Source organism: Lissotriton vulgaris, chromosome 3_1 (assembly GCF_964263255.1).
Source record: "Lissotriton vulgaris chromosome 3_1, aLisVul1.2, whole genome shotgun sequence".
NCBI classification, from domain to species: Eukaryota; Metazoa; Chordata; class Amphibia; order Caudata; family Salamandridae; genus Lissotriton; species Lissotriton vulgaris.
Genome location: NC_141689.1, coordinates 2,009,164,014 through 2,009,191,182, shown reverse-complemented (window position 1 = coordinate 2,009,191,182; position 27,169 = coordinate 2,009,164,014). Strand labels below are relative to the sequence as shown.

The following is a 27,169-nucleotide window of genomic DNA, read 5'->3' as shown; positions in this document are numbered from 1 at the left end:
TTTATCCCGTGAGATAATTTTTAGGATCATATATGACTACCATATGATGCATTCAGTGGATTTATCCAGTTATAATGTTATATGTTTCCATTTTTGAAGAAAGATATATTCCTCATTGTGTTTTTTTTTAAAGAAAGCTAGCTTTATTTTGCACATATTTATGATATATCTATGTGTTTTAAGCATGCTTCATTTAAAAATTTATTTATGAATGCACTCGGAGTTTTCTCAAATGAATTGCTGTAAAATGGTAGTCCTCTTTCTATGACTATGACCATGTGATTTGTGATGGTGAAGGGGGAGGTCACTATAGACATAAAAATGCAATGGCGTATGACCAAGACTACACGTGAACAAGGACATTCTGCTCGAAACGCGTTGTGTGTGAGGTTGGAAAATAAAAACAACTTGCCTGACGTCTTGCAGGGTTTGTGCCTCCTTCGCCGCCGCCACCATCGTGGTGGGTTGGAAGTTGCGGGAGCTTTTCGTTTTGGATGTATATATACATATTTATTACCTACCGGCGGTCGCCAGTAGGTAGTTATAGTTAGGACCTAATTTCCATAGGAAATCCGCAACATTCTATTTAGAATAACTTTGGCGCCGATTGACAAATCTTCACGAAATTCTCAAAACTTGTGGAGCGCTCCAGTCTGCTCCTATCCTGAAAGTTTGGGGTTGATTCGTGAAGCGGGGGCCGAGAAAAAAGGGGGTCCCAAAACCCGTTCAGTAGTTCATAAGAAAATCAAAAGTAAAATCACATATATATCTATGGGCGCGCAGGATCCGCGCACCCTCCCGATAACAAGCTGTATGCTAATTGGCTGTCAACACTCCAAACCAGGAAGTGTTGGCAGACATCTTGTGCCTCGGTAGAACCGAGGTGCAAGAAAGCTGAGAAATAAATGCTTCGTTGGTAAATAGCCCCCGGGGGGCCAAGTCCTGGGAGCAATGTACTTATTTGATTGGGGGGCCCAGAAAGAGCCCCCCAGCACCGGGGAGCGCCACCCCTGGGGCTTTATAGAATTATGTAGGGGGCTCAAAGGCCCCCTAAGCCCCGGGGACTGCCACCCCTGGGGCTTCATTGGAATATATGCAGGGGCTCATGGCCCCCCACAGCCCTGGGGACCGCCACCCCGGGGCTTTTTAAAAAAAAAAAACAATACCCTGTGTAGGGGGCTAAGGCCCTCCCACATGCCCCGGGGACCACTACCTCCCCGGGACTCTAAATATTTAAAAGGGGGGGGTCCATGACGGACCCCCGATCCCCGGGGACCACCACCCCTGAGGCTTTGAAAATTGTCAGAGGGGGCCGTGCGGCCCCCCTCCTGGAGCTTTGTCATGGCCCTGGGGACCGCCACCCCCCGGGGCCGGCTCCTGCAGTGTCCCAGGGTGCCCACCCCCAGGACACTGAACTTTGCTATGGCAGGACGGGAGCCTAGCGGCGCCCGCCCTACCATAGCAAACTTGGTTTGAATTTTGAAAGAGAGAGCAGGGAAACCTGCTCTCTCCTTCAAAATTTAAACCAAATTGCTTTTCCACACAGGGAGCTGCATCTTAGCAGCTCCCCATGTGGAAAAGCAATGCCGGCTCCCGAGGGACGCTGGGAGCCGGCAGGACCGTGGGGGGATTGGGGACCCCCCACGGTCCCCAACGGAGAGGGCCCAAAACTTAGAAAAAGAAGGGGGGCTAAACAGCCCCCCTTCTAAAAAATAAATAAATAAATTAGACCGGCATCATGCCGGAGGCCCGCCCCTCCTATCAGCACTCTGCAAACGCACCCCCTGGCGCATTTTGCAGATCAGGAACGAATTCCCCTTGAATACTGGGGGTCCCTGGGGGCCAACTAGCCCACCAGGAACCTCCAGGATGTGCAAGGGGGCTGCATTGCAGAGAGCTATTCTGAGACCACGCCCCATTATACACCTTTCTGCAACTCAGCTCTGTGGCGCCTAGTGGAGGTAACTGGTGGCTAGTTGCACCCCATGGACCCTCAGAATTCAAGGGGAGTTAATCCCCCAACTGCAACAGTGGTGCAGGGAGGGGGCAGGGCCTGAGTTGACATGTGTGCAAACACACTCTGTGGTGAAGTTTAAGTTGGGAGCAGGGAGCTGTGTTGCAGAGAGATGCCCTTTTTTACACCTCTCTGCAATGCAGCTCTGTGGCGCTTACTGGAGGTACCTAGTAGGCTAGTTGGACCCTAGGGATCCTCAGGATTCAAGGGGTCTTAATCTCCCAACTTAAAATGGACACAGGGCGCGTTTATACAGGGGCGAAGGTAGGGGACGGGCCTGAGGTGACGTGTGCAAACACGGCCTGTGGTGTGTTTTAAGTTGGGGAAATAATTCCCTTTCAATCCTGAGAGCCCCTGGGGGCCAACTAGCCCACCAGGTGTTTCCCGTAAGCGACATTGTGCTGCGTTGCAGAGAGGTGGTCCAGGCTGTACCCCTTTTTACACCTCTCTGCAACAGCGCTTACTGGAGGTACCTTGTGGGCCTGTTTGACCCTAGGGACCTTCAGGATACAAGGGGACTTAATCACCCAACTTACAACGGACAGAGGGTGTGTTTACACAGTGGGGAAGGGAGGGGACGGGGCCTGAGGTGACGTGTACAAACACGCCCTGTGGCGTTTTCTAAGTTGGGGAAATAATTCCCCTTCAATCCTGAGGGCCCCTAGGGGCTAACTAGCCCACCAGGTGTTTCCAGTAAGCGACATTGTGCTGCGTTGCAGACTGGTGGTCCAGGCTGTGCCCCTTTTTTACACCTCTCTGCAACAGCGCTTACTGGAGGTACCTAGTGGGCCTGTTTGACCCTAGGGACCTTCAGGATTCAAGGGGACTTAATCTCCCAGATTAAAACGCCCACAGGTCGCATATACATGCGCGTTTTAAGTTGGGGAAATAATTCCCCTTCAATCCTGAGGGCCACAGGGGGCCAAATAGCCCACCAGGTGCTTCCAGTAAGAGCCTCTGCGCTGCGTTGTAGAGAGGTGGTCCAGGCCATGCCCCTTTTTACACATCTCTGCAACGCAGCTCTGTGGCTCTAACTGGGGATACCTGGTGGGCTACTTGTACCCAAGGGACACTCAGGATTCAAGGGGACTTTCTCCACCCAATTAAAACAGCCACAGGGCGTGTTTGCACATGTCAGCTCATCCCCCACTCCCTTCACCAGTGTGAAAATGCGCCCTGTGGCGCGTTTTAAGAGGTAATTTTAATCCTTCTCCCCTTTTATATACTAGGGGCTTACAGAGGAGGTCATGCTAATAACAGGGGTACCCCAATGCATAGTGTTCCCTAGTGTATGTAGGTGTTTTAACTGTATTCTAAGTGTCTTTTAGCATTGCACAGGCTCTAGGACTGGTTAGTCAGAGTCAGTTACCACCAGTACGCATCTGAAAAAGTTGAGGGTACAGGATGATTTTGCAAAAAGGCCTCTTTCTGCTCCTCTGTTTGTTCTTTCTGCATGTCTTCCTTCTACCTGCACTTTTCTTTGTCTGAGGACTTCTGTTGCTTCTTTCTGCATTTCTTTTTCTTCTTTCTGTGTGTTTTTTCTTCTTTCTTTACATGTCCTAACTCTGTAGGAATAGTTAGAAACTAGCATTTAAATAACCTTTGAAATTAACTGAAAAAAACATAGGTTTCAGGCACGTTATAGTTACAATTTAGCATTTAAAAAACCTTGGAAATTTACTGAAAACACACATTCGACATCAGCCTCTCAACCTTGAATAATCAAAAATCAGTTCCATTGGAGGAAGATTTTTTGGGAAATGTTTAGCGTACTGCCTGTGTCACACAATGGGGACCCTTCCTCAAATAATCACAGGAACATTGGCACTTACCTGGATCGCCGCTCTTCCCTGGAAGCAGTGGAACTGCTGTCCTCTGACAGCCCATACTAATGGAGAGACGCCGCTACTACATTGACATCTCCAGGAACACTGTGTACGGGGATACGAGCGGTAGGAAGTGAGGGTTTTAAGACAACAAGGTCTCAAATTACTTCACCACTGCTGGCACAGGGGCGGCTGGAGAGGAGTCAATGGCGCTAACCAGAGAGGACCTCATGGCTTCTCTTTGGGAGGTCAAAAAGGAGCTCCGTGCGGACATTAAAGCTGATATGGATGCCTCCTTTGATTCATTCCAAGCAGAGATGAGGGAGAAGCTGATGACCCTGAAGGCAGATGTCGATTCCGTGGGCACTCATAGGCTAGACCTTGAAGTGAAATATCAGGAGCTAGCCAATCGTATTAAACCCCTGGAAGAAGGCTCAGTGGACCTGAGTGGCCAGCCGCATTGCCACTGTGCTCAAGTGCGAGGACTTAGAAAATCGCTCCCGCAGTGACAATATTCACGTCCAAGGGTTGTAAGAAGATTGTGAAGGCCCGAATCTGGAGGCATTCATGGTGGGCCTATTCTCCTCAGCCCTGGGGGAGGACGGTCCTGAGGTCCGGCTGGAGAGGGTCCACAGAGTGGGGGCGCGGCTTCCTGGAGAGAACCGATGACCTTGTGATGGAAGGCGAAGTTTCAACTCATTCAAGGTTGGAGAACTGTTCCTACAACAGGCGAGGGTCACTGACAAGATCCCTTAACAGAACGCCACATACACGCTCTCCTGCGACGTAAACAATTCCATCCGATCACCAAGTTTGTGAGGATAAAGAAAGTCTGATACCGTTCGACGCATCCCTTCGAGATTGCCTTCCAATAGAACAAGCATCTCCATTGCGCTGAGTTGTCGGAGGCTGAGTTGTCGGAGACCTGCTAGGAATAGAGATCTCCTCATCTACCGGAGTGACATCTTCACAGGACACTGAAGGACAGTGATGAAGAATGGGAAAGGGGAGCAAGAAAACTCCAGACTGAATACTGCGCTTTATGGACCCCAAGGGTAATTGACATTTGTTCCAGATGGAGTAAAGTTTCCCCGGACATGAGAGCGTCCATGAGAGAATGAATGGAGCAGAGGACTTGCATCTATCTTGACTTTGGGAGTTACACATCTGGAGGGTCTCCGACCCGACCTGTTCTCAGAACACAAGGTACTATACCCCCCCCCCACCGCAGAGCGACAGTTAGTTGCTATTGTGGAGAGCTGGATGGAGCGGAAGACTTGCATTCCGCAATACTTGGGGAACCTATGGCCTGATCAAATTTATGTAGCCCTGGGTCAGGTAATCGCAGCTCGAGAACCTTATGAATGGGCGGCGATTGGTCTGAGTAGAGTGCATTGCTGCCTATCACTACTGTGGTAAGGAGATTACATTGGGAGGGTGGTTGAAGCGGACGACTTGAACGCACCCTGACATTCAGCCAGCAGAGCTGATAGATTTATGTAGCTATTACTGGGGTGCTCAGAAATGTGATAGCCTTAGAGGGCTGTATAATTTTCCTTTGCATATGCCTTAACAGTTGATGTTATTGGGGCTGGGGGAACGGGAATGGTTACGTTCCTCAAGTTTGTTCTAGTAAGGAGGCTTCCCTCTATGTTGGGGATCCTCTACACTCGATTTATTGTTTCTTCTGTTTTGTTAAGTTAGTTCGATGTCATGGACTTTTTTTTACACTTTTTGTTAGTGGGAGGAGGGGTGGGGGTTGCACGGGGACACAGTCAGTGCAGGAGGCTTGAAGGGGGAGGCAGAGTCACAACCAAATACAGTATTCCTGGCTATAACATTAAACGTCAGGGGCCTCAACTTCTCTAATAAGCATCAACGCCTTTTGAAATATTTGCTCGATCCTAATGTCCAAGTGACGGGCCTTCAAGAAATGCACCTCAAAATAAATCAGAGGAACACTGTCTGAAGCATAAAGCATATCCTCTTATCTTCAGATCCTCTCACGCTTCCAAACAGAACGGGGTGGCACTGCTTTTCCATACGGGGGTCCCGTTTCAAGTCTGAGAAACCAAAGCTAACACAGCAGGGAGGTACATTATGGTCAAGGGGGACCTGAGGGGCTGGCAATGCATGTTTGCCGTTATTTATGCCCCCAACATGGGACGACAGGTCTTTATACTCTCCTTCCTTATAGCCTTGGAGAACTTTGCGCACAGAGACATTCTTCTATTGGGGGATCTCACCATCATTTGGGATCAGGGGCTGGACATGACTAACCCACACAGGGAGGCAGGGGGGATTTTTGGCAAGGCACTTAGAGCGCAGCTCCCACTCCTGGGCCTGGTGGACGTGTGGAGGATTAGTAATCCCACCGTGTGCGACTATTCCTTCTTCTCCCACTCCCATAGAACATACTCCAGCATCAATTACATATTTGCGAGCCAATCTCTGCTCCCCATGATACTACAGACTCACTTCCACCCGATCTGTCTGTCTGAACATGCCCCTCTCGAGAAGACTCTCATCTGGCTGAACCCACATCCAAAACATGAGCGTTGGTACTTCCCCAACTTCCTATGTAGGGATCAACTGCTGCGTGATGAACTTAGGCAAACCATTAAAGATTTCTTTGAGCAGAATGACCCTGAGCTTACCTCTCATGCCACCACCTGGGAAGCTTTCAAAGTGGTAGTCCGGGGTAAATGCATCGAATTGGCTACTACCCTGAAAACACAGCAACGAGAGGAGCGTCTCATGTTGGAAAGGGAACTGCAGTCTGCAGAACTGGCACACAAAACTAGCCCATCAGTTCCAGCACTAAGGAAAGTTACTGCCCTCAAAGGGAAACTACAGGCCATTTACACTAACAGTGGGGAAAAATCATCTTACGCTTACAGGCCAGGGGTTATGAGGGAGGCAACAAAGTGGGGTCCCTTCTTGCACGTCAACTACGGGCCAAACAGGAAAGGGAATACATAAAACTTATTATAGATGACGGGGGCGTCTCACAAAAGACAGAGGAGGGGAAAGCGCTTGCTTTTGAAGACTTCTTCCATACTATCTACACCTCAGAACACCTGCGGGCTCATGGTCAAAAGAAGTACCGGGACTCTTTAGACCTCCCACGTGTTCCGGCAACCATCAACGAGGACTTGGCTCAACCCATTACCCCTGAGGAAGTACAGAAGGCGATTGACACACTTAAATTACAGAAAGTGCTGGGGTCAGATGGGTTTACGTCACATTTTTATTGCACCTTTGCACCAGAACTTGCCCCCTTTTTAACTACCTTATTTAATGTCATCGCTTTTACACAGCAGGTCACCCCTTCTATGGGAGAGGCGATTGTGGCAGTAATTCCCAAACCGGGGAAGGATCCTACAGCCTGTTCCTCATACCACCCGATCGGCCTTCTGAATCTAGACGCCAAGATCAACGCCAAAATCTTGGATACCCACCTCGAATCGGTGCTCCCCGGTCTTATTGACCCGGACCAATCAGGATTTATTAAGGGGCAACAGACCCATGATAATTTGCGGCGCATCATCCACATAATAGAGAAGGCTGGGAAGAAGGACATCCCAGCGGCTCTTCTCTCGCTTGACGCGGAGAAAGCATTTGACTGCGTGGAGTGGACCTTCTTATTTCAAGTGCTGCGACGCTTTGGATTCAGTGAGACTTTTGTAGGGATGATACGTGCCAATTATCACTCTCCTAGATCCCGTGTCCTGGTCAATGGCGTTGCTTCCCCCTCTTTTAGCTTGGATTGAGGGATGCGGCAGGGGTGCCCGTTATCCCTCCTCCTTTTTTTGCTTTAAGCATAGAACCCCTAGCGCATAAAATTAGAGAAAACCCGGACATATCAGGGGTGCGGTTTGGCTCAGACGAACATAATCGGCCCCTAAGTGTCCAATAAGGAAAACTACTGCGCATACCATAACCTCTTTCCCAGTCAATCATGCAATGTGCTCCAAGCCAATTCAATTCATCTTATGAGCTTAACCAAATGTGAAAACCTGATAGACCAACCGAACCAGTTTATATCAAGACGTTCAAATCATCCTTTCCGTGGCTCCTTAATTTGGTGCCATCTCCATGCAAACCATATTAACCTATTACTCACGTCGTAATATATTTCACGAACTGACTCCTATGAGCTGCCACTTAAGGACCTTTTGCCCGTAGGGTCTGCCAGCCTGTTATTGTTACAACAGTACATCGCTCTGTAAACAAAAAGACCTGATTTAAACAATTAGTCAAACCCCCAGCACCCACGAGGGCCCCAGGCCAATCCCAACGGTCTACTCTCGCCTCTCCTCGTCAGAATGAACCCGCCATGAAAAGGGTGGCAGAGAGGCAACTAAGGCCTCCTGCCTCTTCTAGGACTTGAGGTGCATGCAGGAGGGGCATATGTTGTGCCCCCCTGGAATTACACCTCCATTCCTGCACGGTGTGGCATGCATGCCACACTGTGAAGGAACATGCTGCAGGTGCTGTCACAATGGCGGTCTACTGTTAAGATTCTCCTAAGAGCCTGACAAAGCCGCCGCCTTGAGAGCGCTGCAACACCGCCCGTCCGCCCTGGATTACACTTGTAATCCGGTGGGAGGGAGCACAACAAACTTTATGGTCCACTTGTCGATGCGGCGGTGGTGTTCGGACAGGAGGATAATATAGAATGCTACAACGCATGCAATCACATCGTGTTCCCTAACAATGCAGTTGTTACACCGATCGCGTTGTTAGAATTTGATGCCATTGCAACGCAAGTCATTACATTGACTTGCAGTAGATGGCACTCTAACATTAGGAATAGTATAAATGACTATTCCAACTCCAGCATACGCAACAGTAGGGAAGGTGTTGGAATAGTAAATTATACTATTCCATATGTTAGAGTGCCATCTACTGCAAGTCAATGTATTAACTTGCATAGTAATGGCATCTTATTGTAACACGTTGTAACGACCACGTTGTAAAGGTATCGAGGTCTAATGACAGCAATGTAAAGGTTGTTTCTCCAGGAGGACCGCCAGACTCGTAATAAAGCCCCAAGTGATTTGCCCAGGGTCAAAGGATGTGGAGTAGTGTGGCTCACTGGTTAGAGGCGGCAGACCCGGGAGCAGAAGTCAGCCCGGGACCAGGGTTCAATTCCCGACGCGGCAGGGTCGTGGACCTGGGTCAGCGGACTCGATAATTCTCGCTTCGATGCCTACTCTAATCAGGGGTCCCACTCGGCAACTCTGGGCATTAGCTTGCCTAATCTCCACAACGGCCCCACAACGCCGGGGATGCCTGGCTCCACCTTGGGGACTCCCAGCAGGGACCATCCCACAGGGAAAGCCAGGACGGGTTCCCCAGCGTTATACAGCGCCAGGAAACCTATGGGTAGCAGTGCGCTTTACAAGCTCAAATACATACATACATGCAAAGGATGTAGAGCAGAGGCTGAGACTCGGAACTGGTTCCCAGCTCCAAAGTTAGTACCTCTGGCCGTAACGCCACATCCTCATTCCGACCCTCAACTTCAATCCGAAAGCAAAAAAGCTGGACTACACTGGCCCATAAACAGGAAATTAAAGGCAGCGGTACAGTTGAAAGGGCCCATTCACTGGCTATACAATTAGTACTCCTCTGAAAGCCCAGTAACCATCAGGTACTGCCTGCACGTGTTTGTTGAGTACATCCGGAAATAACGTTGCTGCCGACTCTTCCCCAGCCCTTTCCAACATCAAGCCTCACTGCCTATCACCATTCACAGCATGTATGAGCCCTGCCCCTTGCTCATACATGCTGCTAAGTTGCTCTGTAATGCTGGCTCCACCCTGGGCCAAAGGGCTACACACCGTGTGGTTGTTACAGATCCAAGAGGTTGCTCAAGGGGCCTAGTGCTATACAAAATAAAATAATCTCCCATAACTACACCCGACTGTGTCTTCATATTAGGTAAAATAGTCAGGCACTTCTCATGGTTGAGGTGTAGGTGGTTTGCCATTGTTCCATCCTGTTTTTATTATGTAAGAGACCAATGATGATAAAAGGGTGTAGCTAATAATCTCCAAAAATGTACTGTTGTGTGTAACCCAGAATAGTTCAAACCACCTTTGAGGTTTTCGCATCAGCTTTGCTGCTTGCTCCATAAAAATAGGGTTTTGACTCGTGTGCTAGCTCTGTCAAAATGTGCACTAAGGCCCACACTGCTGTGTCCTGTGCAACCTGTGCTCTTTCTTGCAGGGTCATGCAGTCTGTATCCCGCTTCGTTCTCTCATTGACAAGTAGCTTGTAGTTTAAGAGATAGTCATGTATGCAGTATTTACGGAAAGCAATCTCCTTGAAACCGCAGAGACAACTTAAAAATGTTTAATTTCGTATCCCTATGTGTTCCTAAAGGATGCACATTGCTTGTCTGACTAATGCGATAAGTCTCCCGCCTGCTCTGCTCAGAGTAGTGATGATTCTTTCTGTTCTGCAGGTATGTGGTGTGCCGAAGTGTTAGGCCAGGGGTCGTCACGGTGTGGAACATTGTGAAGTCCAAGTGCAAGAGCAGCGCGGTGCGCGTGGAGCGGGGGCTGATGGAGAGCTCCGACGTGGTCCTGATCAAAGACATGAAGCTCTTCATCCTGACTGACAGGGGCATGGCTTCCTTCACTGAGACCCCAAGGCCCATTTTCCAGGTATCCATTGATGCTTTGCACTTGAGACATGCATATATGGTGGATTATGTTACCATTCTTATTCTGATGTATGTCTTGTACAAATCTGTGAATATATATCTATTTCTGTATGCATGTCAGAAAACATATGTTGTTATGTCACTGTACATCATGGGGACAGATCATGGAACATATGACTCTACTGTGTAAAACAGCGCCTGTGGAATTTAGCATCTCTGACACCCGTTGTCGTGCTGTAGGTGTTTTTCTCCATAATATGCATGGAAATAATTGGAATTGTTTTAGCAAAGGCAAAAGCTGATTCTGGATGCAAGGCCTTGTATTCAAATACCCCTAAAATCATCCACCGATATGTAAATGTAGGACAGATCGGAGGCTAAAGCATGTCATATGAATTATTTTTTAACATTTCCCAACGTTATGTTTTTGAATCATCCTCTGATTGAAGGAGTTCTGGACTGAAATATGCTAGATGTTCCTTCTGTAACGTCTACTGAGAATGTTTTGTTGTGTTGCGCTATTTATCATTCTATTTATTTTGGGGTCATGAAGCACTCCGTACCTAGTTCTTTTCTGCTGCTTCAGACCATGCCTGGACCCCTTATCTTATCTTATCTTAAGCAGAATTTGTAAAGCGCACTGACACCATAAGTTTCCTGGCGCTAGCATAGTACAGAGATTGCAGCGAGGTAGGCTAGCCAGAGGTGGAAAAAAGCCAAGTTTTTAATATTTTTCTAAAGTTGAGTAAGGAGCCACAGGTCTTAATGGGCAGAGGAAGGGGGTTCCAAAACTTGGGTGCAGGTGGGCAAATCTGTGTCCCCCAAATTTCTTTTGTTTAAAGATGGGGGTAGCCAGCAGGTAGAGATGAGCCGACCAAAGATTGCGAGCCGGAAGATGTTTCATAATGAGGGCTTTCAGGAAATCTGGGCAATTGCCATGCAGGGCTTTATAGATCAAGCAGCCGGTCTTAAAGGCTGCCCTCTGTGCGATGGGTAGCCAGTGCAATTTGTGCCCTCGGATCCTTTTGGTGGTGCATGACTTTCCAAGCCTCATTGTCATGGTTGTATCTGCCTTCCTTGCACGTGACTGTAACGTAATGATGCTAATGTCTTTCTCTGCTGTGATATCATGTTAGTATGGAATAGAATGTGGGGTTAGAATGTACAGTTGACAGTTGCCGGTGGTTATGTCTCATCGTTACAATGATCAGTGATAGGGTTGGTGCCACGGAACCATAGCGTTGTTGTGTAGGGACATTTAAATGACTAATACGATGGAAGGCAAAGGGCTGATTAGAATGGACCACTCTGCCAAATTATGCTCTGGATAACTCGGTGGACTTTGTCTTTTCTGGAAAATGATTGGGCCGTCTATATGTAAAAGGAATGGGGATACCCTTACGATCCACATTTCATTGCCACACTGATGCTCTTCAACAGAGTTAGCAAGCAGGCACTTATGCAAACATCACCTACCCCAATACAGGCCACCAGCAGACTTTAAAAACAACCGACCTAGTTTGCCAGCCTGAACACATGTGAAATAATTGATCTCATTAACCAGGAGAAGGACGGCATACCATATTTATTTTCAGAAACGTAGCTATTGATAGTTGAAAGCTGGTGGGACTGTCCGTCTATATTTACTGTGGCCTGCCCATCATTCCAACACACAATCCTTACGGTTGCACCACAGATAATTATGTAAACTGAATATTTGTACCCAAGGGGTGGAATATCACTCTCTCGCCTTAGTACACCTACAAATGTGTTGCACTGCTTTTGCCAGATCACATTTCATTTTTCATGCCTGTTTCTGATTCTGTTTCCCCAATTTCCTTTGTGTCTTCAGTTTCCCCCTTCAGAATTGTCCTGTCTCACTCGATCATTACCTTTTCTGCTGTGCGGATTCTCAATTTCCTAGATGAATCATCACTTTTTGTTTTTCCTCCTAAGGGTGACAGTTTTTCCTCCAGCCCTCCTCTTTCATGTCCTCATTTCCTGTGTTTCCATACCTCCATTGTGTCTTGTTTTGCCCATCCGACCTCCAAACTTTACAAGACCACAAGGAGGCCTACAGCTTTTCACTCTTCTTCTACCCTAAGCATGGTACCTCTTTCAGAGATAACAAACTGTACTATACTGTGCCCTGATGTGGCTTGCAAAATTTCTCATGTAGTGAAGTTAATGTTCCTAATAATGATCTGAAACTGGAGACCACTTTGAAACGACCAATCTTTACCTTGTTTTGCAATATGTTAATCCATCTGTTACGTGTTGCAGGCCTTTCCTCCTTAGTGGTGTCAATTGTGCAATATTTTGGAAGACGATTACTTTGTTGTTTTGGAAGCGCAGAGGCGATTGTAACCTTAATGTCATTTTCACCAATATATGACTCAGTATGTCATCTTCATCGATACACCTCACTCCAATGGCCCTTTCGTTCTTGACATTTGTCCCTCTTTATGATCCAGTATCTTTGCAAATAGCATTTGGAATAATTTAGTCAAATGTACATCCTCTAAGTATTCTGCAATATTATGAACACTTAAATTATGTCCTCTTGCTGATTCTCCCTGTCTTTGCAACTTAAGTGCCAGGCCAGTTACACTTGCCATGGAGAGCCCCCTGCCTCGAATATTACTCTAAGTTGTACCTTGAGTGTGTTCTCAGGGGCCCGCTGGATCCTAATGTAATAATTTGATAGGTCCCCTTGGCATTCAAGTTCCTTTCTCCTGAGACCTAGTTCCAGGGGCAACCTCGATCTTCGACCTTGGCGAGGTGGGTGGAAGATTATTTTGTATGCTGATATTTTAATCTTATTTAGTTGCGTTACCAATGCACCAGGGAAGGCTAAGTGGGTGTAATTTAGTGCTGGAATACATTTTTCTTCCAAGACTTTTTGCAAGGGTTCAACGGTTGGGATGTGCAGGCGGCTGTTGAGGTGTTTTAAGCTGTAGTAGACTCCTGTGCCCTTGATTTTGAGGTGCTTTAGCTGAGCCATTTTTTGGGCCCTTTAATAAACCAAATGCCTAAGTAATTGTAGCTTGAGACTACTGTTATGTGCACCCCCAGCCACCAGTGTGCTTGTTTCTTGTAAGTATATTTTCCAAAAATGATTTTCATCTTATCCTGGTTCACCTGAAGTTTGTTGGCCTCGTTGAACCTGTGAAGTGCATCAAGGGCTCTCTCCAGGCCTGAATTACCATTATCAGTATATCATCTGCATACTGCAGGATTGAGAGGTGTAATCTTCCTAGCCTGGGTGTAACTAAACTCAGACCTTCTAGTGCTTTTCCCAAGTCGGCTGTAAAAAGAAGGGGTGGCCCGCACACATCCCTGTTTGAGTCCGTTGTTGGTTGGGACTTTAGTGGTCGATGCGGTAGGGCCGGTTTTTATCCAGACCCACGCCGCCGGTATAAAGATATTATTTCTTTGAGGAGGAAGGAGGGAATCCCCCATGCTGGTAATTTTTCCCGCAGCACCCTGGAGACCTCTGTCGAAAGCAGCAATGTAATGCCCGAAACAACTAACCCAATGGTGGTAGTTTTACCTGTGTTGTTTGTTGCGTCATATATGCTAATGCTGTACAGAGGGGAGACACCTCCACCAGTCTTCGCCGTCATGCAGCACAAGGGACCAGACACAGCAAGACACAGCATCATGTAACAAGATGACCTAGTAACAAGTCCATGAGAGATGATGTGTAACCATACTTGGATTAATGGAACCAAAATGTTGATGATGTATTGTACTTGAGGTTGATGTGTAACTATTACAAGTGTGATGACTGACCTGTGATCTGTCTTACGTCCCACATGGGAACCTGAAACGTAAAATCCTAATAAAAAGATTTAAACAAAAAAATATATAGGCTAATGCTGTAACGTTGTCAATTGTAGAGCTTGTCAGCCTGAATCCAGATGGAAAGCATGGGAGAATGCTATTTTCAGTCACCCGGCTTCTGAGTCATCTAGCAGGATTTGTGTGTATGCCTTTGCTTCCAAGTCTAGAAGAGCAATTAGCCGATAGTTCACTGTTTTTTTTAAAGGCACCCTTCCTGTAGATTGGGAAGAGAATAGACCCTCTCCATGAGTTTGAGATTGTGGTGGTGGTGAAGCGGTGGCTCTAAAGCGGTGGCAATGTCCCGGCCCAAAATCTTCTGCTGCTTTAAACTCTGAGGCAGGAAGGCCATTAGGTCTAGGGGCCCAGCTCTCCTCATTTTTTGTATTACAGTAATGAAGAAGGCTTCTGTGAGGGTGAAGGATGACTGTGCGTGGCAGTCTAATGCTAGAACTGTCTGGTAGGACGTTATTTTGTTCACCTGATCGTCCAAGTATAAGAACTTGACGAAAGCAATCACATCCCTTTTAGCCATGCCGTTTTCCTTAGTATGAGCGAAGTTGCTAAGTCTGTTTATGTGCTTACAGAAGTGGGAGTGATTTCTCTCTTGTAGGATGGTAAACATTTTAAGCCATTCTTTCTCAATGTTCTTGTTTGTTTGTTAATGTAGGATGAGTGTGGGAGAACTCCCACACTGATTCCTGTGGGCGCTCCTATAGAGGCAGGATACCTCTGATTTTTTATAGAGTATAATCGAGTTCAAGTGGTCCGAATCAATTCATCCAAAAATTTTTATTCATGTTGGTCATGTATTATTTTCATAATGACTCAAGTGTCGTTTTCAAGATTTCATCCATCAAAACAGTTCGAAATACATCAATCCCTGTGCATTTCGGGACGAAAGTCCCTTCATCAGGGGGCTCAAGATAATCTGTGGGGGAAATAAACATTGTTTCAGGAAGTGGACATGACCCTAAATGAAAAATTGAAAATTAGGGGTGACTGATGTAACCAATGGACCCTGGTGAAAAACGTAATGAAAGCGTAAGTGTGAGTATTAAATGACTGGGATCGCGAAATACAAACTAATAAAAAAAGGTGAAGGGCGAGTGCAAAGAAATTATACAAAATTCGTGCTACTGAGTGTACCATCCGTATGAGAATGTGTAAAAACTCCAGTCAGAGTTACCCAAGTGACACCACGAAATGTGCGCGTAGATAACGGTGTAAAATGCGGTCAAAAGTCAAGGCTTGAGTTGAAAATAAAGGCTCGAGTTGAGAATGAAAGTGCATATTCTCACCGAAGTGATGCAGTTGCCAGCAGGAATCGTGGCGTGGAGGAAGGAAAGTTTATTTAGGAAACATGCCGTGTAGACATGGAAAGAGGACCAAGGAGTATACAGTGCGTAGCGCGTGTGAATGTGGAAAACGGTAAAATACCCTGAAGAATATCGGGGGAAGGGATAGACAAATATTAATCCCCAAAACGAATTATATTGAACAAATTAGGCAATTGGAAGAATATATTGATATTGGTTCGGTGGGACACCGAAAGTGGCGGCCATCTTGGGTAGGAAATACATATGGTCGGGGAGATGATAAGAAACGTAAACAAAAACGGAATTAAGAGAAGGTTACATATGTCCATAGCGTACGTCATCATTACATATGATATCAGAAGAAAATTATATTTAACATGGGAATGAAAGTTCAAGCAGGCGAATAACAATAAGATACATAAAGGGAAAGAAAACATTTGGGAGAAGTCAAGAGGATTAGGAGTAAAAGGAGTAACTAGAAAAAAGAATGAGTGACTAAAGAAAAGATAAGATAAAGTGAAAAGTAGTAACTGAAAAAAAAGGTAAACATTGGAAAACAATTAGAAGCCTCAAGAGACAATTAGGAGTATAACGGGCAAAGTGTTATAAGCATGTTTAAAATAAGCAACTATATTCCATCCGTTCATTAAGTCCTTTTAGTTGGCACGAGTCTAACAATTTTATCCAGAAGAGTTCACTTTGCTCACTAACGCTCTTCGAATATTGAGCTTAGTAGTAGCCAGGCCCTTAGTTGTGGTATGAGGTGCTGTTGGTCGAATGGGTATGCTTCTTCTCGGAGCAAGCTACTGTCCTCCTCTAGGGCTGAAAGAAGGTCTGCTTCAAGTTCATCCCAATGCTCCAATAGTGAAAGTACACTGAGTGGCGTATCATTGGCCTCTTTTGATGTGATCCAGTTGTTTAACTTTTCTCCAAGGTTGTCTTAACATTTAATTCTAGAGAGGACTTTGTGTTGTACCTCCCCCTTTGATTCGCCCAAAGGGAGTTGCAGAGGCGAGTACTTGGAGACTAATTGCAGGATTGCTCACAAAGGTCTATGGTCACTTTCCGCCCGGTCATCTACTTCAAAGGTACTGATTTTAGATAACAAGAGTATGCTAGTGGAGATGTATTCAATAGTCGATATGTTCCTGAACGTAGGAAGGACCAGCTCAGATGATCAAGTCCCCACAAAATGTTTTCCCGTCGTTTCAGCTTTCATATTTCTGTATTTGCAACTTCAAATGTTGATGTTGTTAAAAGCAAGAAAAGGAAAACATTTCTTTCTTCCTTAATTTCATTTTTCAAAAGCCAGACCTATAGACTTTTGCCTTGCTTTTCCTGCTTGATTCACAGTATTGGAGGTGGTTTAGATGATGGTGCCCTGCGTGCCCCTATCTTTGATGCCTGCCATTCAAGCTTCTGTCATTCTTGTGTCTCTCTGACTGAATTGTTAAAATAATTTTTTTACTCAATTTCCACTCACTGGAAAGCTAGTGCTCCTTCTGAACAGTGGTTGCAGCTAGCACGTTGAATAAGACCTGTGCATACAGTTTATCTTTTTGACACCAAGGTCCCCTGGGATGATACTGTTCTGGCCAACTCTTAGATACCTTGGTTTTCTGAGCCCGGCATTTTTGGGCCCACAAACTCTGAATACTTCCCAATAATTCTGTGTCCCTTGAGAACATGCCTAGACGTTAGTGCAGTGCTGCATCCCCCAACCTCCGACCTCCATAGGCAGGATGAGGAGAGCAGCAAACAATCTGACCTCACCTGTTTTGCCCTTCACACGCCCAACTGGACCTGCACCACAGGCCAGAAATTAGCCTCCACAAACATTTACCACCTGGTCCAAGCGGTTGTTAAATGTGTGCAGACACTGGTCTGTTATTTCTTGTTAGGGGAAAAACAGGCAGAATTTGACTTGATGTTCCAGGGTCAAAAGACCTCATTATGACCTGAGATAGATGGCGGAAATCAGCGGAAATCAAAGGTTCCGGCGCCCTCCATTATCCGCTCATCTTTATCGGAAGGACTTGTCATGAATTCCTAAACAGTGTGGTTAGATAAGTCTCTCTGGTTTACTTCAGTGAATATATACCAGCCAGCCCCGGTGTCTAACTCTATCAGGACATAATTCCTCACTCTTGCAAATCATTTTGAACCCTTTCCTGCTCACCATCTCTCCTACTATCTCCTTGCTGATCAGCCAACTAGATGCCTACGGTCGGCTATGCACACAGCATTGTTTTTTTGTCTGGTGAGAAGAAGACAAATCTCTCTATTCCCAAGAATCTGTCCTCTCCCCTCTTTCACTGCCTCTTTTCCTCACACCAGATGTAACCATACCTCTCTCCTCCCCCATGTCCCAGTCATTTTAGGATGCTAGGTGGTTACACAACTTATTTTGACATGTTGCTCTCAAGATATGGCCTCTGCAAAATTAAATTTAAACTTGCTTAGTTTGCATAATTTTGCATTAATTACATTACACAGAATTTTGGAAAATATGAGTGAGTGATTTCGCACATTTTGTTTTTGTGGGGGATTTGTTGGCACAGAAAATGTCTTGCAGAGAGTGGTTTCTGCAGATAATGCTTCATGACATTCCCTTGCCGGTATCTTGAATGACTTTTAAACATTCAATATACTCAAACGTTCAATTTTAATTCGAGTTAACCCAAGGTATATCTTGTGAAACAAAGAAAAACACACATTTCAAACATCCACACTCATTATAGTAACTGGGTCACTAAATAGCACATCCCATTTGTTTCCAAAAGGTTTGAAATTTCTGCTACATAGATGGTAGAAATTGCAAAATTTTTACAACAATTGTTATGCTATGTTATGTTGTGTTATGTTATGCGGATTTGTAGAGCACTCTGTCACCCAGGAGGGTATCCTATCACTGCGCGGTTGTGAGTCTAGCCAAACCTAAGGCCATGTTCTTGAGTGTGTTTCGTAAGTGTCCCTATTTTCAACACATAGTTTGTTTTGTTGGGCATTATGAATGACCTGAGAGGAGAGTAACTCAGTGCAAGTTTTTGCTCTGATACTGCTGGACTTGTCAGCCATCTTGGACACGTTGTTGAACGATGTTGTAGCGACCCAATTTAAGGCTCTGACTTGGTTGTAATCTTTTATGACAGACCGTTTCTTGGGAATGCAGTTCTCCTCATTATTGGCCAATTGGCTGCATATACCTAAAGAATGCAACAGGGTACTTACCTGTCGCCAAACCTTTTCAACATATATGTTCAACCATTGGATATGGAACTCGTAGCTAAAGGAGGCAAAATATACATGCATGCAGATGACTCACAGATATTAGTGCGACTGGAACCTGATTGTTCTTCTCAGTCGGCTTTCAAAATGTAATGTATTACATACGGATCTGGATGGGCTTGAACCTCCTAAAAGTCAACATGGGAAAAACAGAGGAGCTTGTCATCTATACTACTATTATAAAGAGAGAACACAAACCTTTGAGCCAGGTAAACTACAAAAGTAATGCACCAATCACTACACCCAATACACCATTTGAAAGGGGAGATGTGGCAGAAGGACATAGGCTATAGATATGTACACCATATACATTAAAAAAGCAAAAACGCCAAAAGTGGTAAAGTAGTCCCTTGGGGGCGTGGTTGTGGCCGTGGGCATCTCAAACAACAAATGTGGGCGTTTACAGGGCCGTGCCAAGCGCAAATAACAAACATAGGCCAAGCGCCTTCACAACACACTTACATATGCACACATAGAGCGGAAATGCGCTTTCACTGAATTTAGAACGCACAATATGCAGACATAGAGCGGAAATGCGCTTTCAATGAATTTTTAACAAACATTTGCAAATCCCAACACATACAGCGGAAATGCGCTTTCAATGAATTTACATTTATTTATTTATTTATTTATTTATTTTTATTTATGTCATTTGTATCGCGCAACAGCTACCCAACAAAGGGTTTCCCGGCGCTACTGATTCATGGTTTGTTCCTAACTGGGCATGTTTCAGATGTTAAACAGCCAGGTCTTTAAGGCTTTCCTGAACTTCACTTGGTTAGCCTAATTTCGTACAGAGAGTGGCATGGTATTCCAAGGTGTCGGTCCAAGAAATGCAAACGATTTTTCACCCACTCTTGACAGTTTGGTTCTGGGTATTACAAAATGCTTAGCTGAAGCAGACCGTAGGGCTCAGTAAGGCTGGTAAGGATGCACCAGACTTTGCAAGTATTTTGGGGCAGTTTTAGTGGAGATTTTATGCATAAAGCAGAGAGATTTAAATTTGATCCGATTTTCTACTCACATACACACATACAGCGCGGTAACACCAATATACAAAAACAGCAGAGGTGCGCGCTATAAGAAATATACACACATTCATTGCAGTTACCCAGACAACATTGACGCCTTCGCATTAAAAACCGGGCGGGCCTTCCATCGACGAGGAGTGTCAAATGACGCCACACAGGGGGCAGAATTAATCGCATACTACACCAATCACAACGCACTAAAGAAAACTCACATACGACTTCGGCTTACCAAAAAAAAGTCTTTAACCATTGGCCATTGACCAACGACGTCACAGGGGGGTAAACACAGACAAAAAAAGCCGACATTTCTTAACGGAGAAACGCAATAGACTGCTCATTCACAAGACTTTCCTCACATCTTGCGGACAAGATAAAACGCTTACAATAAGACATACGAATAACAAAAATAACACAACTGCCCATAATCACTCAAGCACTGCCAGGACTTCACCACACAATTGACAAAACAAAAGGGAAACTTCTTTGAAGGGATACAAAAACGAACACACGGAAAGAGCCTTCGAAAGAAAAAAAAACATTAAACAGGTGACACGACACTTTCCTCACATCTTGCGGACAACATAAAACGTGGAAAACAATACATACGAATTAAAAAAATAACACAAGTGGGCCAAATCAGTTGAACAGGGCCAGGACTTGCACAGACAATTCTTCTGCGGGGCGGGCGGGGGCCCTGAAGCAGCCTTTTGCTCCCAGACAACGTCGGGTCGGGCTGCTAGTTAACAATAAAGTTGATTTATGGACAACTATGTATGGGCTAAAGATGCTGCTTCTAAAGATGCTGCTGAGAGGAGGGGAGTGATTGTCAATGGCAACCTCTCCATGAAGCCTCAAAGCTCCTTAGTAATATCAAAATGTATCTTCTTGCTAAGACAGACCAGGAAGCTAGTGCCCTATCTTTCAGTGGATGCCATTAAATCTGTAGTTCTAGAAATAATTCGCTCCTGGCGCCACTATGCCAAATCTTTATATTCAGGCCTTATGGCAAAGACTCTAAATCAGCTGAAAATTATTCAAAATACAGCAGTCTGCCTAATACAAGAGCTTAAAGATCTCATGCCAGTACCTTGTGTCAACAACTTCGCTGGCTGCATGTTAAATTCAGAATCTCATGAAAGATCGTATGCATTGTTTTTAAGGTCCTTCATGGCCTAGGTCCCACCTGCATCACACAGTGGATTTTAAGGTATGCGTCAAAGCTCTGCCTCGCACACCTTTTTGCTGTAGCCATATAAGTAAAATCTACAGTGGAAGGTGTGCCTGTGTTGTGGAATTCTCTTCCATTGTCGTTGAGACTGGAATGTGAACTTTTGTCTTTTAGAAGATTCTTAAAGGCCTGGCTTTTCAGGCAAGCAGTCTTTTGTTAACTGTACAGATATGTTGAGCAGCGTCCAGAACCCATTGGTGTACGTGTGCTAGATCAAGTATCCCTAACATAACATAACATTTAGCTGGGCACTTTGAATTGCAACATACCCAAAAAAGGAGGAATGACAAATGTATTTAAGTATTCTTGCTAGGCATGGTGTTCAGTGTTTAATTTCTGCTTTTCTCACAGACATTGTTGACCTATGATCTCCTCAAAAAGAAATATGTCAGGAAACAGACTGGCCTCTACATTGTCCCATGTCCAAAGCACGAGTACAGGATTCTCGACGGCGGCCTATTACTTGGCCTCTCAGAAAATAGGTAAGATGGTAAATTTGTTGCTAAGCACAACATATTTGTTTTTCAGAAACATTTGCAAGAACCTAGCTTGTCCCTTGTATAAAACTGGTAATGGTCTTCTGAGGGAAAATGTAAAGGGGAAGGGGCTAGGGGGATGTGGGTTTGTATTTCATAACATTTTATATTTGTAAACCTTAAGGCCCTTATTGGGTGTGGCTCTTTACATTGTGTAACAAGTGTTACCACACATCTGAATTATGATTTTGGCAATTTTTATTTCACCCGCTACAATACTAGGTGCGATAAAACCCAGATCCCCAGATGAGTTTCAGCAGCTCAAATGTGCTGGTATTTAGAGGGTAAAAATGACCGCTACATACTTGGATATTTTGGTGCAGAAGGCAACACAATAAGCATCTTATTCAACATTTTAGAGGAAAATGTGATATGTGTTAATTATTGCACCAGTTAAATGACATACATAATAGTATCCTTGTTTAGCAGGTGCTAAAAATATCACTCCTATCACGGTCCACTCATATTAAGGGCCTAAAAAACATAGTTTTGCAATAACCCTCCCCTATTCCTTCCTGGTTTAAAAACGCCCCTCTATGTTGCAACATCCAGTTTTCGTAGTCTCAGAAGCTAGAATGGATCATGTGGACCTTACCCATTGAATCCACCTATTAAGGCTTCTTATGCTTAATTTTAAGCATGATCTGAGTTAGGTTATGTACTTTTGTGTAGGTTATCCTCGTGGTAAAATGCCTAGGATACTTTTCAACTGTGCTTCATCCAGCATGGAGTATTTTTGCTTCCATTCATCTATGTATCCAAGGCGAGCTATTTTTTTAATATCTCTATGACTGTTTAATTAGTAAATCGTCTTTCTTCAGGGCTTATGTTGAAGTAGGGAAAAGCTGCAATTTTAACAGTCCCATGGTTGGGCCCTCAATCTGAAAAGGTCACATCTGCAGTCCACGCAGCAACTATAAGTACATCAGATTCTGGTGCAGAGAGAGATGTGGTAAGGTTATTTCATCAAAAGAAAAAATGCCTATCCAGAGTGATGCTGCATCAAGCAAAGAAAAAAGGAATACAGGTGGTAATTCATTAAGGACCCCCTTGATCATTTGCCGCTTTTTGTTTCAATAGTCACTCTTCATTGCAATCCCCCCAATAATTAGAATTTCTCTGGAGGCCACATCCCTGTTTCTTTCCTCCACACTGATACAAATAACAGGTCACATTGTGGAGTCTGTTGATTTGAGGACTATGAAGTCAGAAAGAAGCAATTCTGGAAAGAGCTGACAGCCATGCATCATGCTTTTTTAGTTTGACATTTCATTCGTCCAATTAGTTAGTTTTTGTCTTGATCAACAACCAGTGTGTCAGATCGAGCCTTTGGCATCTCTGGCATCCCATCTGCTCTATAACTTTGGGAACTAAAGTTTAATTCCCCCAATGCCATCTTGGGCTCTTCCACAGGTGTTGCATGTCATCTTGGTATCTCCCTGTGAGGCGTACGAGGATATATGGTTTAATATAATATCAGCCACAATGTCTTTTTGGCAGTCAAACATCTCACAGCAAGTAGGAGGAACTAGTCATTTTTATATGTCAAGAATCATATTTGAATGTTTTTACTTACAAGGCTGTCCATGTTATCGATTTTTGACTTAAGGTGCCATATTCCTTTCATTAGATCAGGACATTGGCATAACTGTTCCTTTTCCTCATCAGTCTCTAGAGGAAGTAACTTTTAGATTCTTTCCAAAGTGCTTTTTCCATCTATCTGTCCCACACTGTAAATTCCAAGAAAGGGAATTCTATGTTTGTTACTTATGGCCCCAGAGGTAAGGTTAAGCAATGAATTGCTTTACAATCCTCCTCCGTTTCCTAGGAAAGGTGTCCCCTTACCCAAGTGAGGTTTACTAAACATTTAACAGTTACAAAGGATCTGCCACCAGTCAATAGTACCGATTCCGAGTCGTTGTAAGCAACGTTGGGAGAAACATAGGAGGTTGATCTTAAAACCCTGGATATACCAGATGAACTGCACCCCACCATTCCTGCCTATCTAAATGGGAAGAAATCATGTTGGTGGTTTCAGCAGACCCTGGGGTTTATTTATGAGCCCTTGCGTCACTTTTGCGCCACCGGTGCGTCACTTTTTGTGACTTACCAGTGGTGTAAAAAATGCACCATGTTGCTCCATATTAACGAAGTGACGCATCTAGGTAGATGCGTCACTTCGTAAACCTCTGCGCTACTTTATACCTGTGCCAGGTATAATTTATGCAGGGTGGGCGTACCCCCACAAAAAAGGTTTGTAGGAGTGGCGCAGCGAAATCTATGAGATTTCGCTGCGCCACTTCTAGGACGCCAGTACGTCAAAACCTTACGCCTGCCTCATGGCAGGCGTAAGGGTGATGCAGGCCCTTTCACATGGGGCTTGCCCCATGTGAAAGGAACAATGGCTGGAGTTGCGTCAGGCTTCTGACACAACTACAGCAATGTCCCTCTTTTAGCACTGACAGATACGTCAGTTATACTGACGTATCTGTCCTTCCTTGTGTCATGATGCGCCATATTGTAAATATGACGCATCATTGGTGTCGCAAGGAGGGCGTACTGAGAAGTGGTGCATTGCTGCTTTCACGCAGCGATGCGCCACTTCTCGTAAATGAGGCCCCCAGTGTTTACCTTTAAGATATTCTATTCATGAACTGAAATAGAAGCTGCCGATGTGGCAGGGCTGTACACATATTATTCATTAATAGATCCCGTTCAGCATGTTGCAATAAATACAGCTTTATTGAATTGTGTTTAAACCACATAGAACCTGTGATATGACTGCAGGGGAGGCTAGCACATGCATTGTGGGTGCGTACTTATTCTGTTGGCATGGGGTGGTTGAGATTCTCTGTCAGATTTGGTTGACTCTTAACACTCCTTTTCACTGAAGCCTATCTCATTAGAGGCTGAGTGCGATACAACCAGATCCCCTTTTATTCTAAAAAGGCTGTTTTTAGCTGTTGGAGATCAGGGGATCCAGTGGGTGTGGCCCCAAAAAGTGAGGGCTATGTTACAAGAAGATAATAGGGTATGTGGCTCTTTTTGTGGAAGTGGAACTGCAGACGCCATAGTCTAATCCTGTACATAAGAAGAATAGAGTTTTAGAAGCTGAGGGTGTAGAAGGGCAGCCCTGCTGCTGTATACAGAGTTAACATTCTTGCTATAAACGTATGGGAAGAAGCACTTTCACTGACAGTAAGAGGTAATCATGAACTGTATAAGGAATAGAAGGGTTTATAGGGCACAAATAAGATCATCCCAAAGTTCTGTATTGCAAACCTGTGCCTTGTGAAAAATTAGAGCAGGAGAAAGGACCTTCTTCATGTTGGGGAAAACTCTTGCTTAGGGCTTCTGCCTCCCAACCCTTAGATCATTTGAGCTTCTGAAAAAAAGCCAAACATTTGTGATTAAGTTACTAAATAATACACACACATATGGACTTTTGTGGTACTAATATTCCTCTTGTGAATTAAATACTCTCTATAAAAGATAGATAACATGGAACCATGGGCCGGGGAAGGCGGGGCTAGACCCGATAAGGGCCCGTGTCGAACACCTCCCGGAGACGGGAACAACCTCCAGCAAGCCTGCAACAAGCATTTACAATGCAATGGTTTTGCCTTTGACAAAGTTAGAGCGATTGGCATTGTCAATGACAAATGTTTTATTTATGTGTTGGTTTTGAAAACAGATAAAATAATGCCATTGTCATTTACAATGCAAATAGCGTAATCTCACGCAAATGGACGATGGTTACAAAAAATTTTGAAAAGTGTTCTATAGAATCAGGAGGAGTCGGGGAGGGATAATGAATAGAGATAGAGCCAAGAAGGAAAAACAAATTAGGGTGAGAGAGAGTGGTGCATTGGAGAGAGTTAGCAGTGTGTTGAAGGGAGAGTGAATGACGGGATGAGAGTATGAGCAGAAGAGAGAGAAGCAGTGAGAGAAGGAGAGCGTGGTGAAAGGGAAGAGTGAGTGACGGGATGAGAGTAAGAGCAGAAGAGAGAGAGGCAGTGAGAGAAGGAGAGTGTGGTGAAAGGGAAGAGTGAGTGACGGGATGAGAGTATGAGCAGAAGAGAGAGAAGCGGTGAGAGAAGGAGAGTGTGGTGAAAGGGAAGAGTGAGTGACGGGATGAGAGTAAGAGCAGAAGAGAGAGGCGGTGAGAGAAGGAGAGTGGTGAAAGGGAAGAGTGAGTGACGGGATGAGAGTAAGAGCAGAAGAGAGAGAGGCAGTGAGAGAAGGAGAGTGTGGTGAAAGGGAAGAGTGAGTGATGGGATGAGAGTATGAGCAGAGGAGAGAGAGTCGGTGAGAGAAGGAGAGTGTGGTGAAAGGGAAGAGTGAGTGACGGGATGAGAGTATGAGCATAAGAGAGAGAGTCGGTGAGAGAAGGAGAGTGTGGTGAAGGGGAAGAGTGAGTGACGGGATGAGAGTATGAGCAGAGGAGAGAGAGGCGGTGAGAGAAGGAGAGTGTGGTGAAAGGGAAGAGTGAGTGACGGGATGAGAGTATGAGCAGAGGAGAGAGAGTCGGTGAGAGAAGGAGAGTGGTGAAAGGGAAGAGTGAGTGACGGGATGAGAGTAAGAGCAGAAGAGAGAGAGGCAGTGAGAGAAGGAGAGTGTGGTGAAAGGGAAGAGTGAGTGATGGGATGAGAGTATGAGCAGAGGAGAGAGAGTCGGTGAGAGAAGGAGAGTGTGGTGAAAGGGAAGAATGAGTGATGGGATGAGAGTATGAGCATAAGAGAGAGAGTCGGTGAGAGAAGGAGAGTGTGGTGAAGGGGAAGAGTGAGTGACGCGATGAGAGTATGAGCAGAGGAGAGAGAGGCGGTGAGAGAAGGAGAGTGTGGTGAAAGGGAAGAGTGAGTGACGGGATGAGAGTATGAGCAGAGGAGAGAGAGTCGGTGAGAGAAGGAGAGTGGTGAAAGGGAAGAGTGAGTGACGGGATGAGAGTATGAGCAGAAGTCCTGCATCCTGGGAGCTGCATGACTGCAGAGCCAGGACCTGCCGGTGGCACCGCTGACCCCTTGCCACTCCTCGGGTTCCCCGCAAAGCTCAGCCTGGGATGCGGCCCCACCGGTCGGCACTGCTGCTGCTGGCAGCGATGTTCCTGCATTGCGAGGCAAAGTTCGGAGAGAGGAGCGAGTCCCGAGGGAGGAGTCGGTGTAATACTTGACTTGACTGGGCAATGGAAGGGACAAACTCAAGCTGAACAGTCCAAATAAAAGCAAGAAAATGTGATGTAGTGAGATAGAGAAAGAGGTAGTGAAAGAGAGAGTGAAAGTGAGTTAGTGAGATAGAAAGAGTGAGGTAGTGAGATAGAGTGATTGAGGTAGTGAGTTAGAGAAAGAGAGTGAAGTTGTGAGGTTGTGAGCTAGAGAATGAGGTAGTGAGAGAGTGAGCTAGTGATGTTT

At 45.3% G+C, this 27,169-nt stretch overlaps 1 protein-coding gene across 1 annotated transcript in view; it reads left to right on the top strand.

Moving 5' to 3' along the window:
* The window catches only part of LOC147728720 (uncharacterized), a 497,345-nt gene that overhangs the window by 323,886 nt on the left and 146,290 nt on the right, over positions 1-27,169 (top strand). Inside the window, exons 22-23 of the mRNA XM_086963852.1 lie at positions 10,316-10,517; positions 21,577-21,707. Of these exons, the coding sequence (XP_086819978.1) occupies positions 10,316-10,517; positions 21,577-21,707 (333 nt within the window). The remainder of the gene's footprint in view (positions 1-10,315; positions 10,518-21,576; positions 21,708-27,169) is intronic.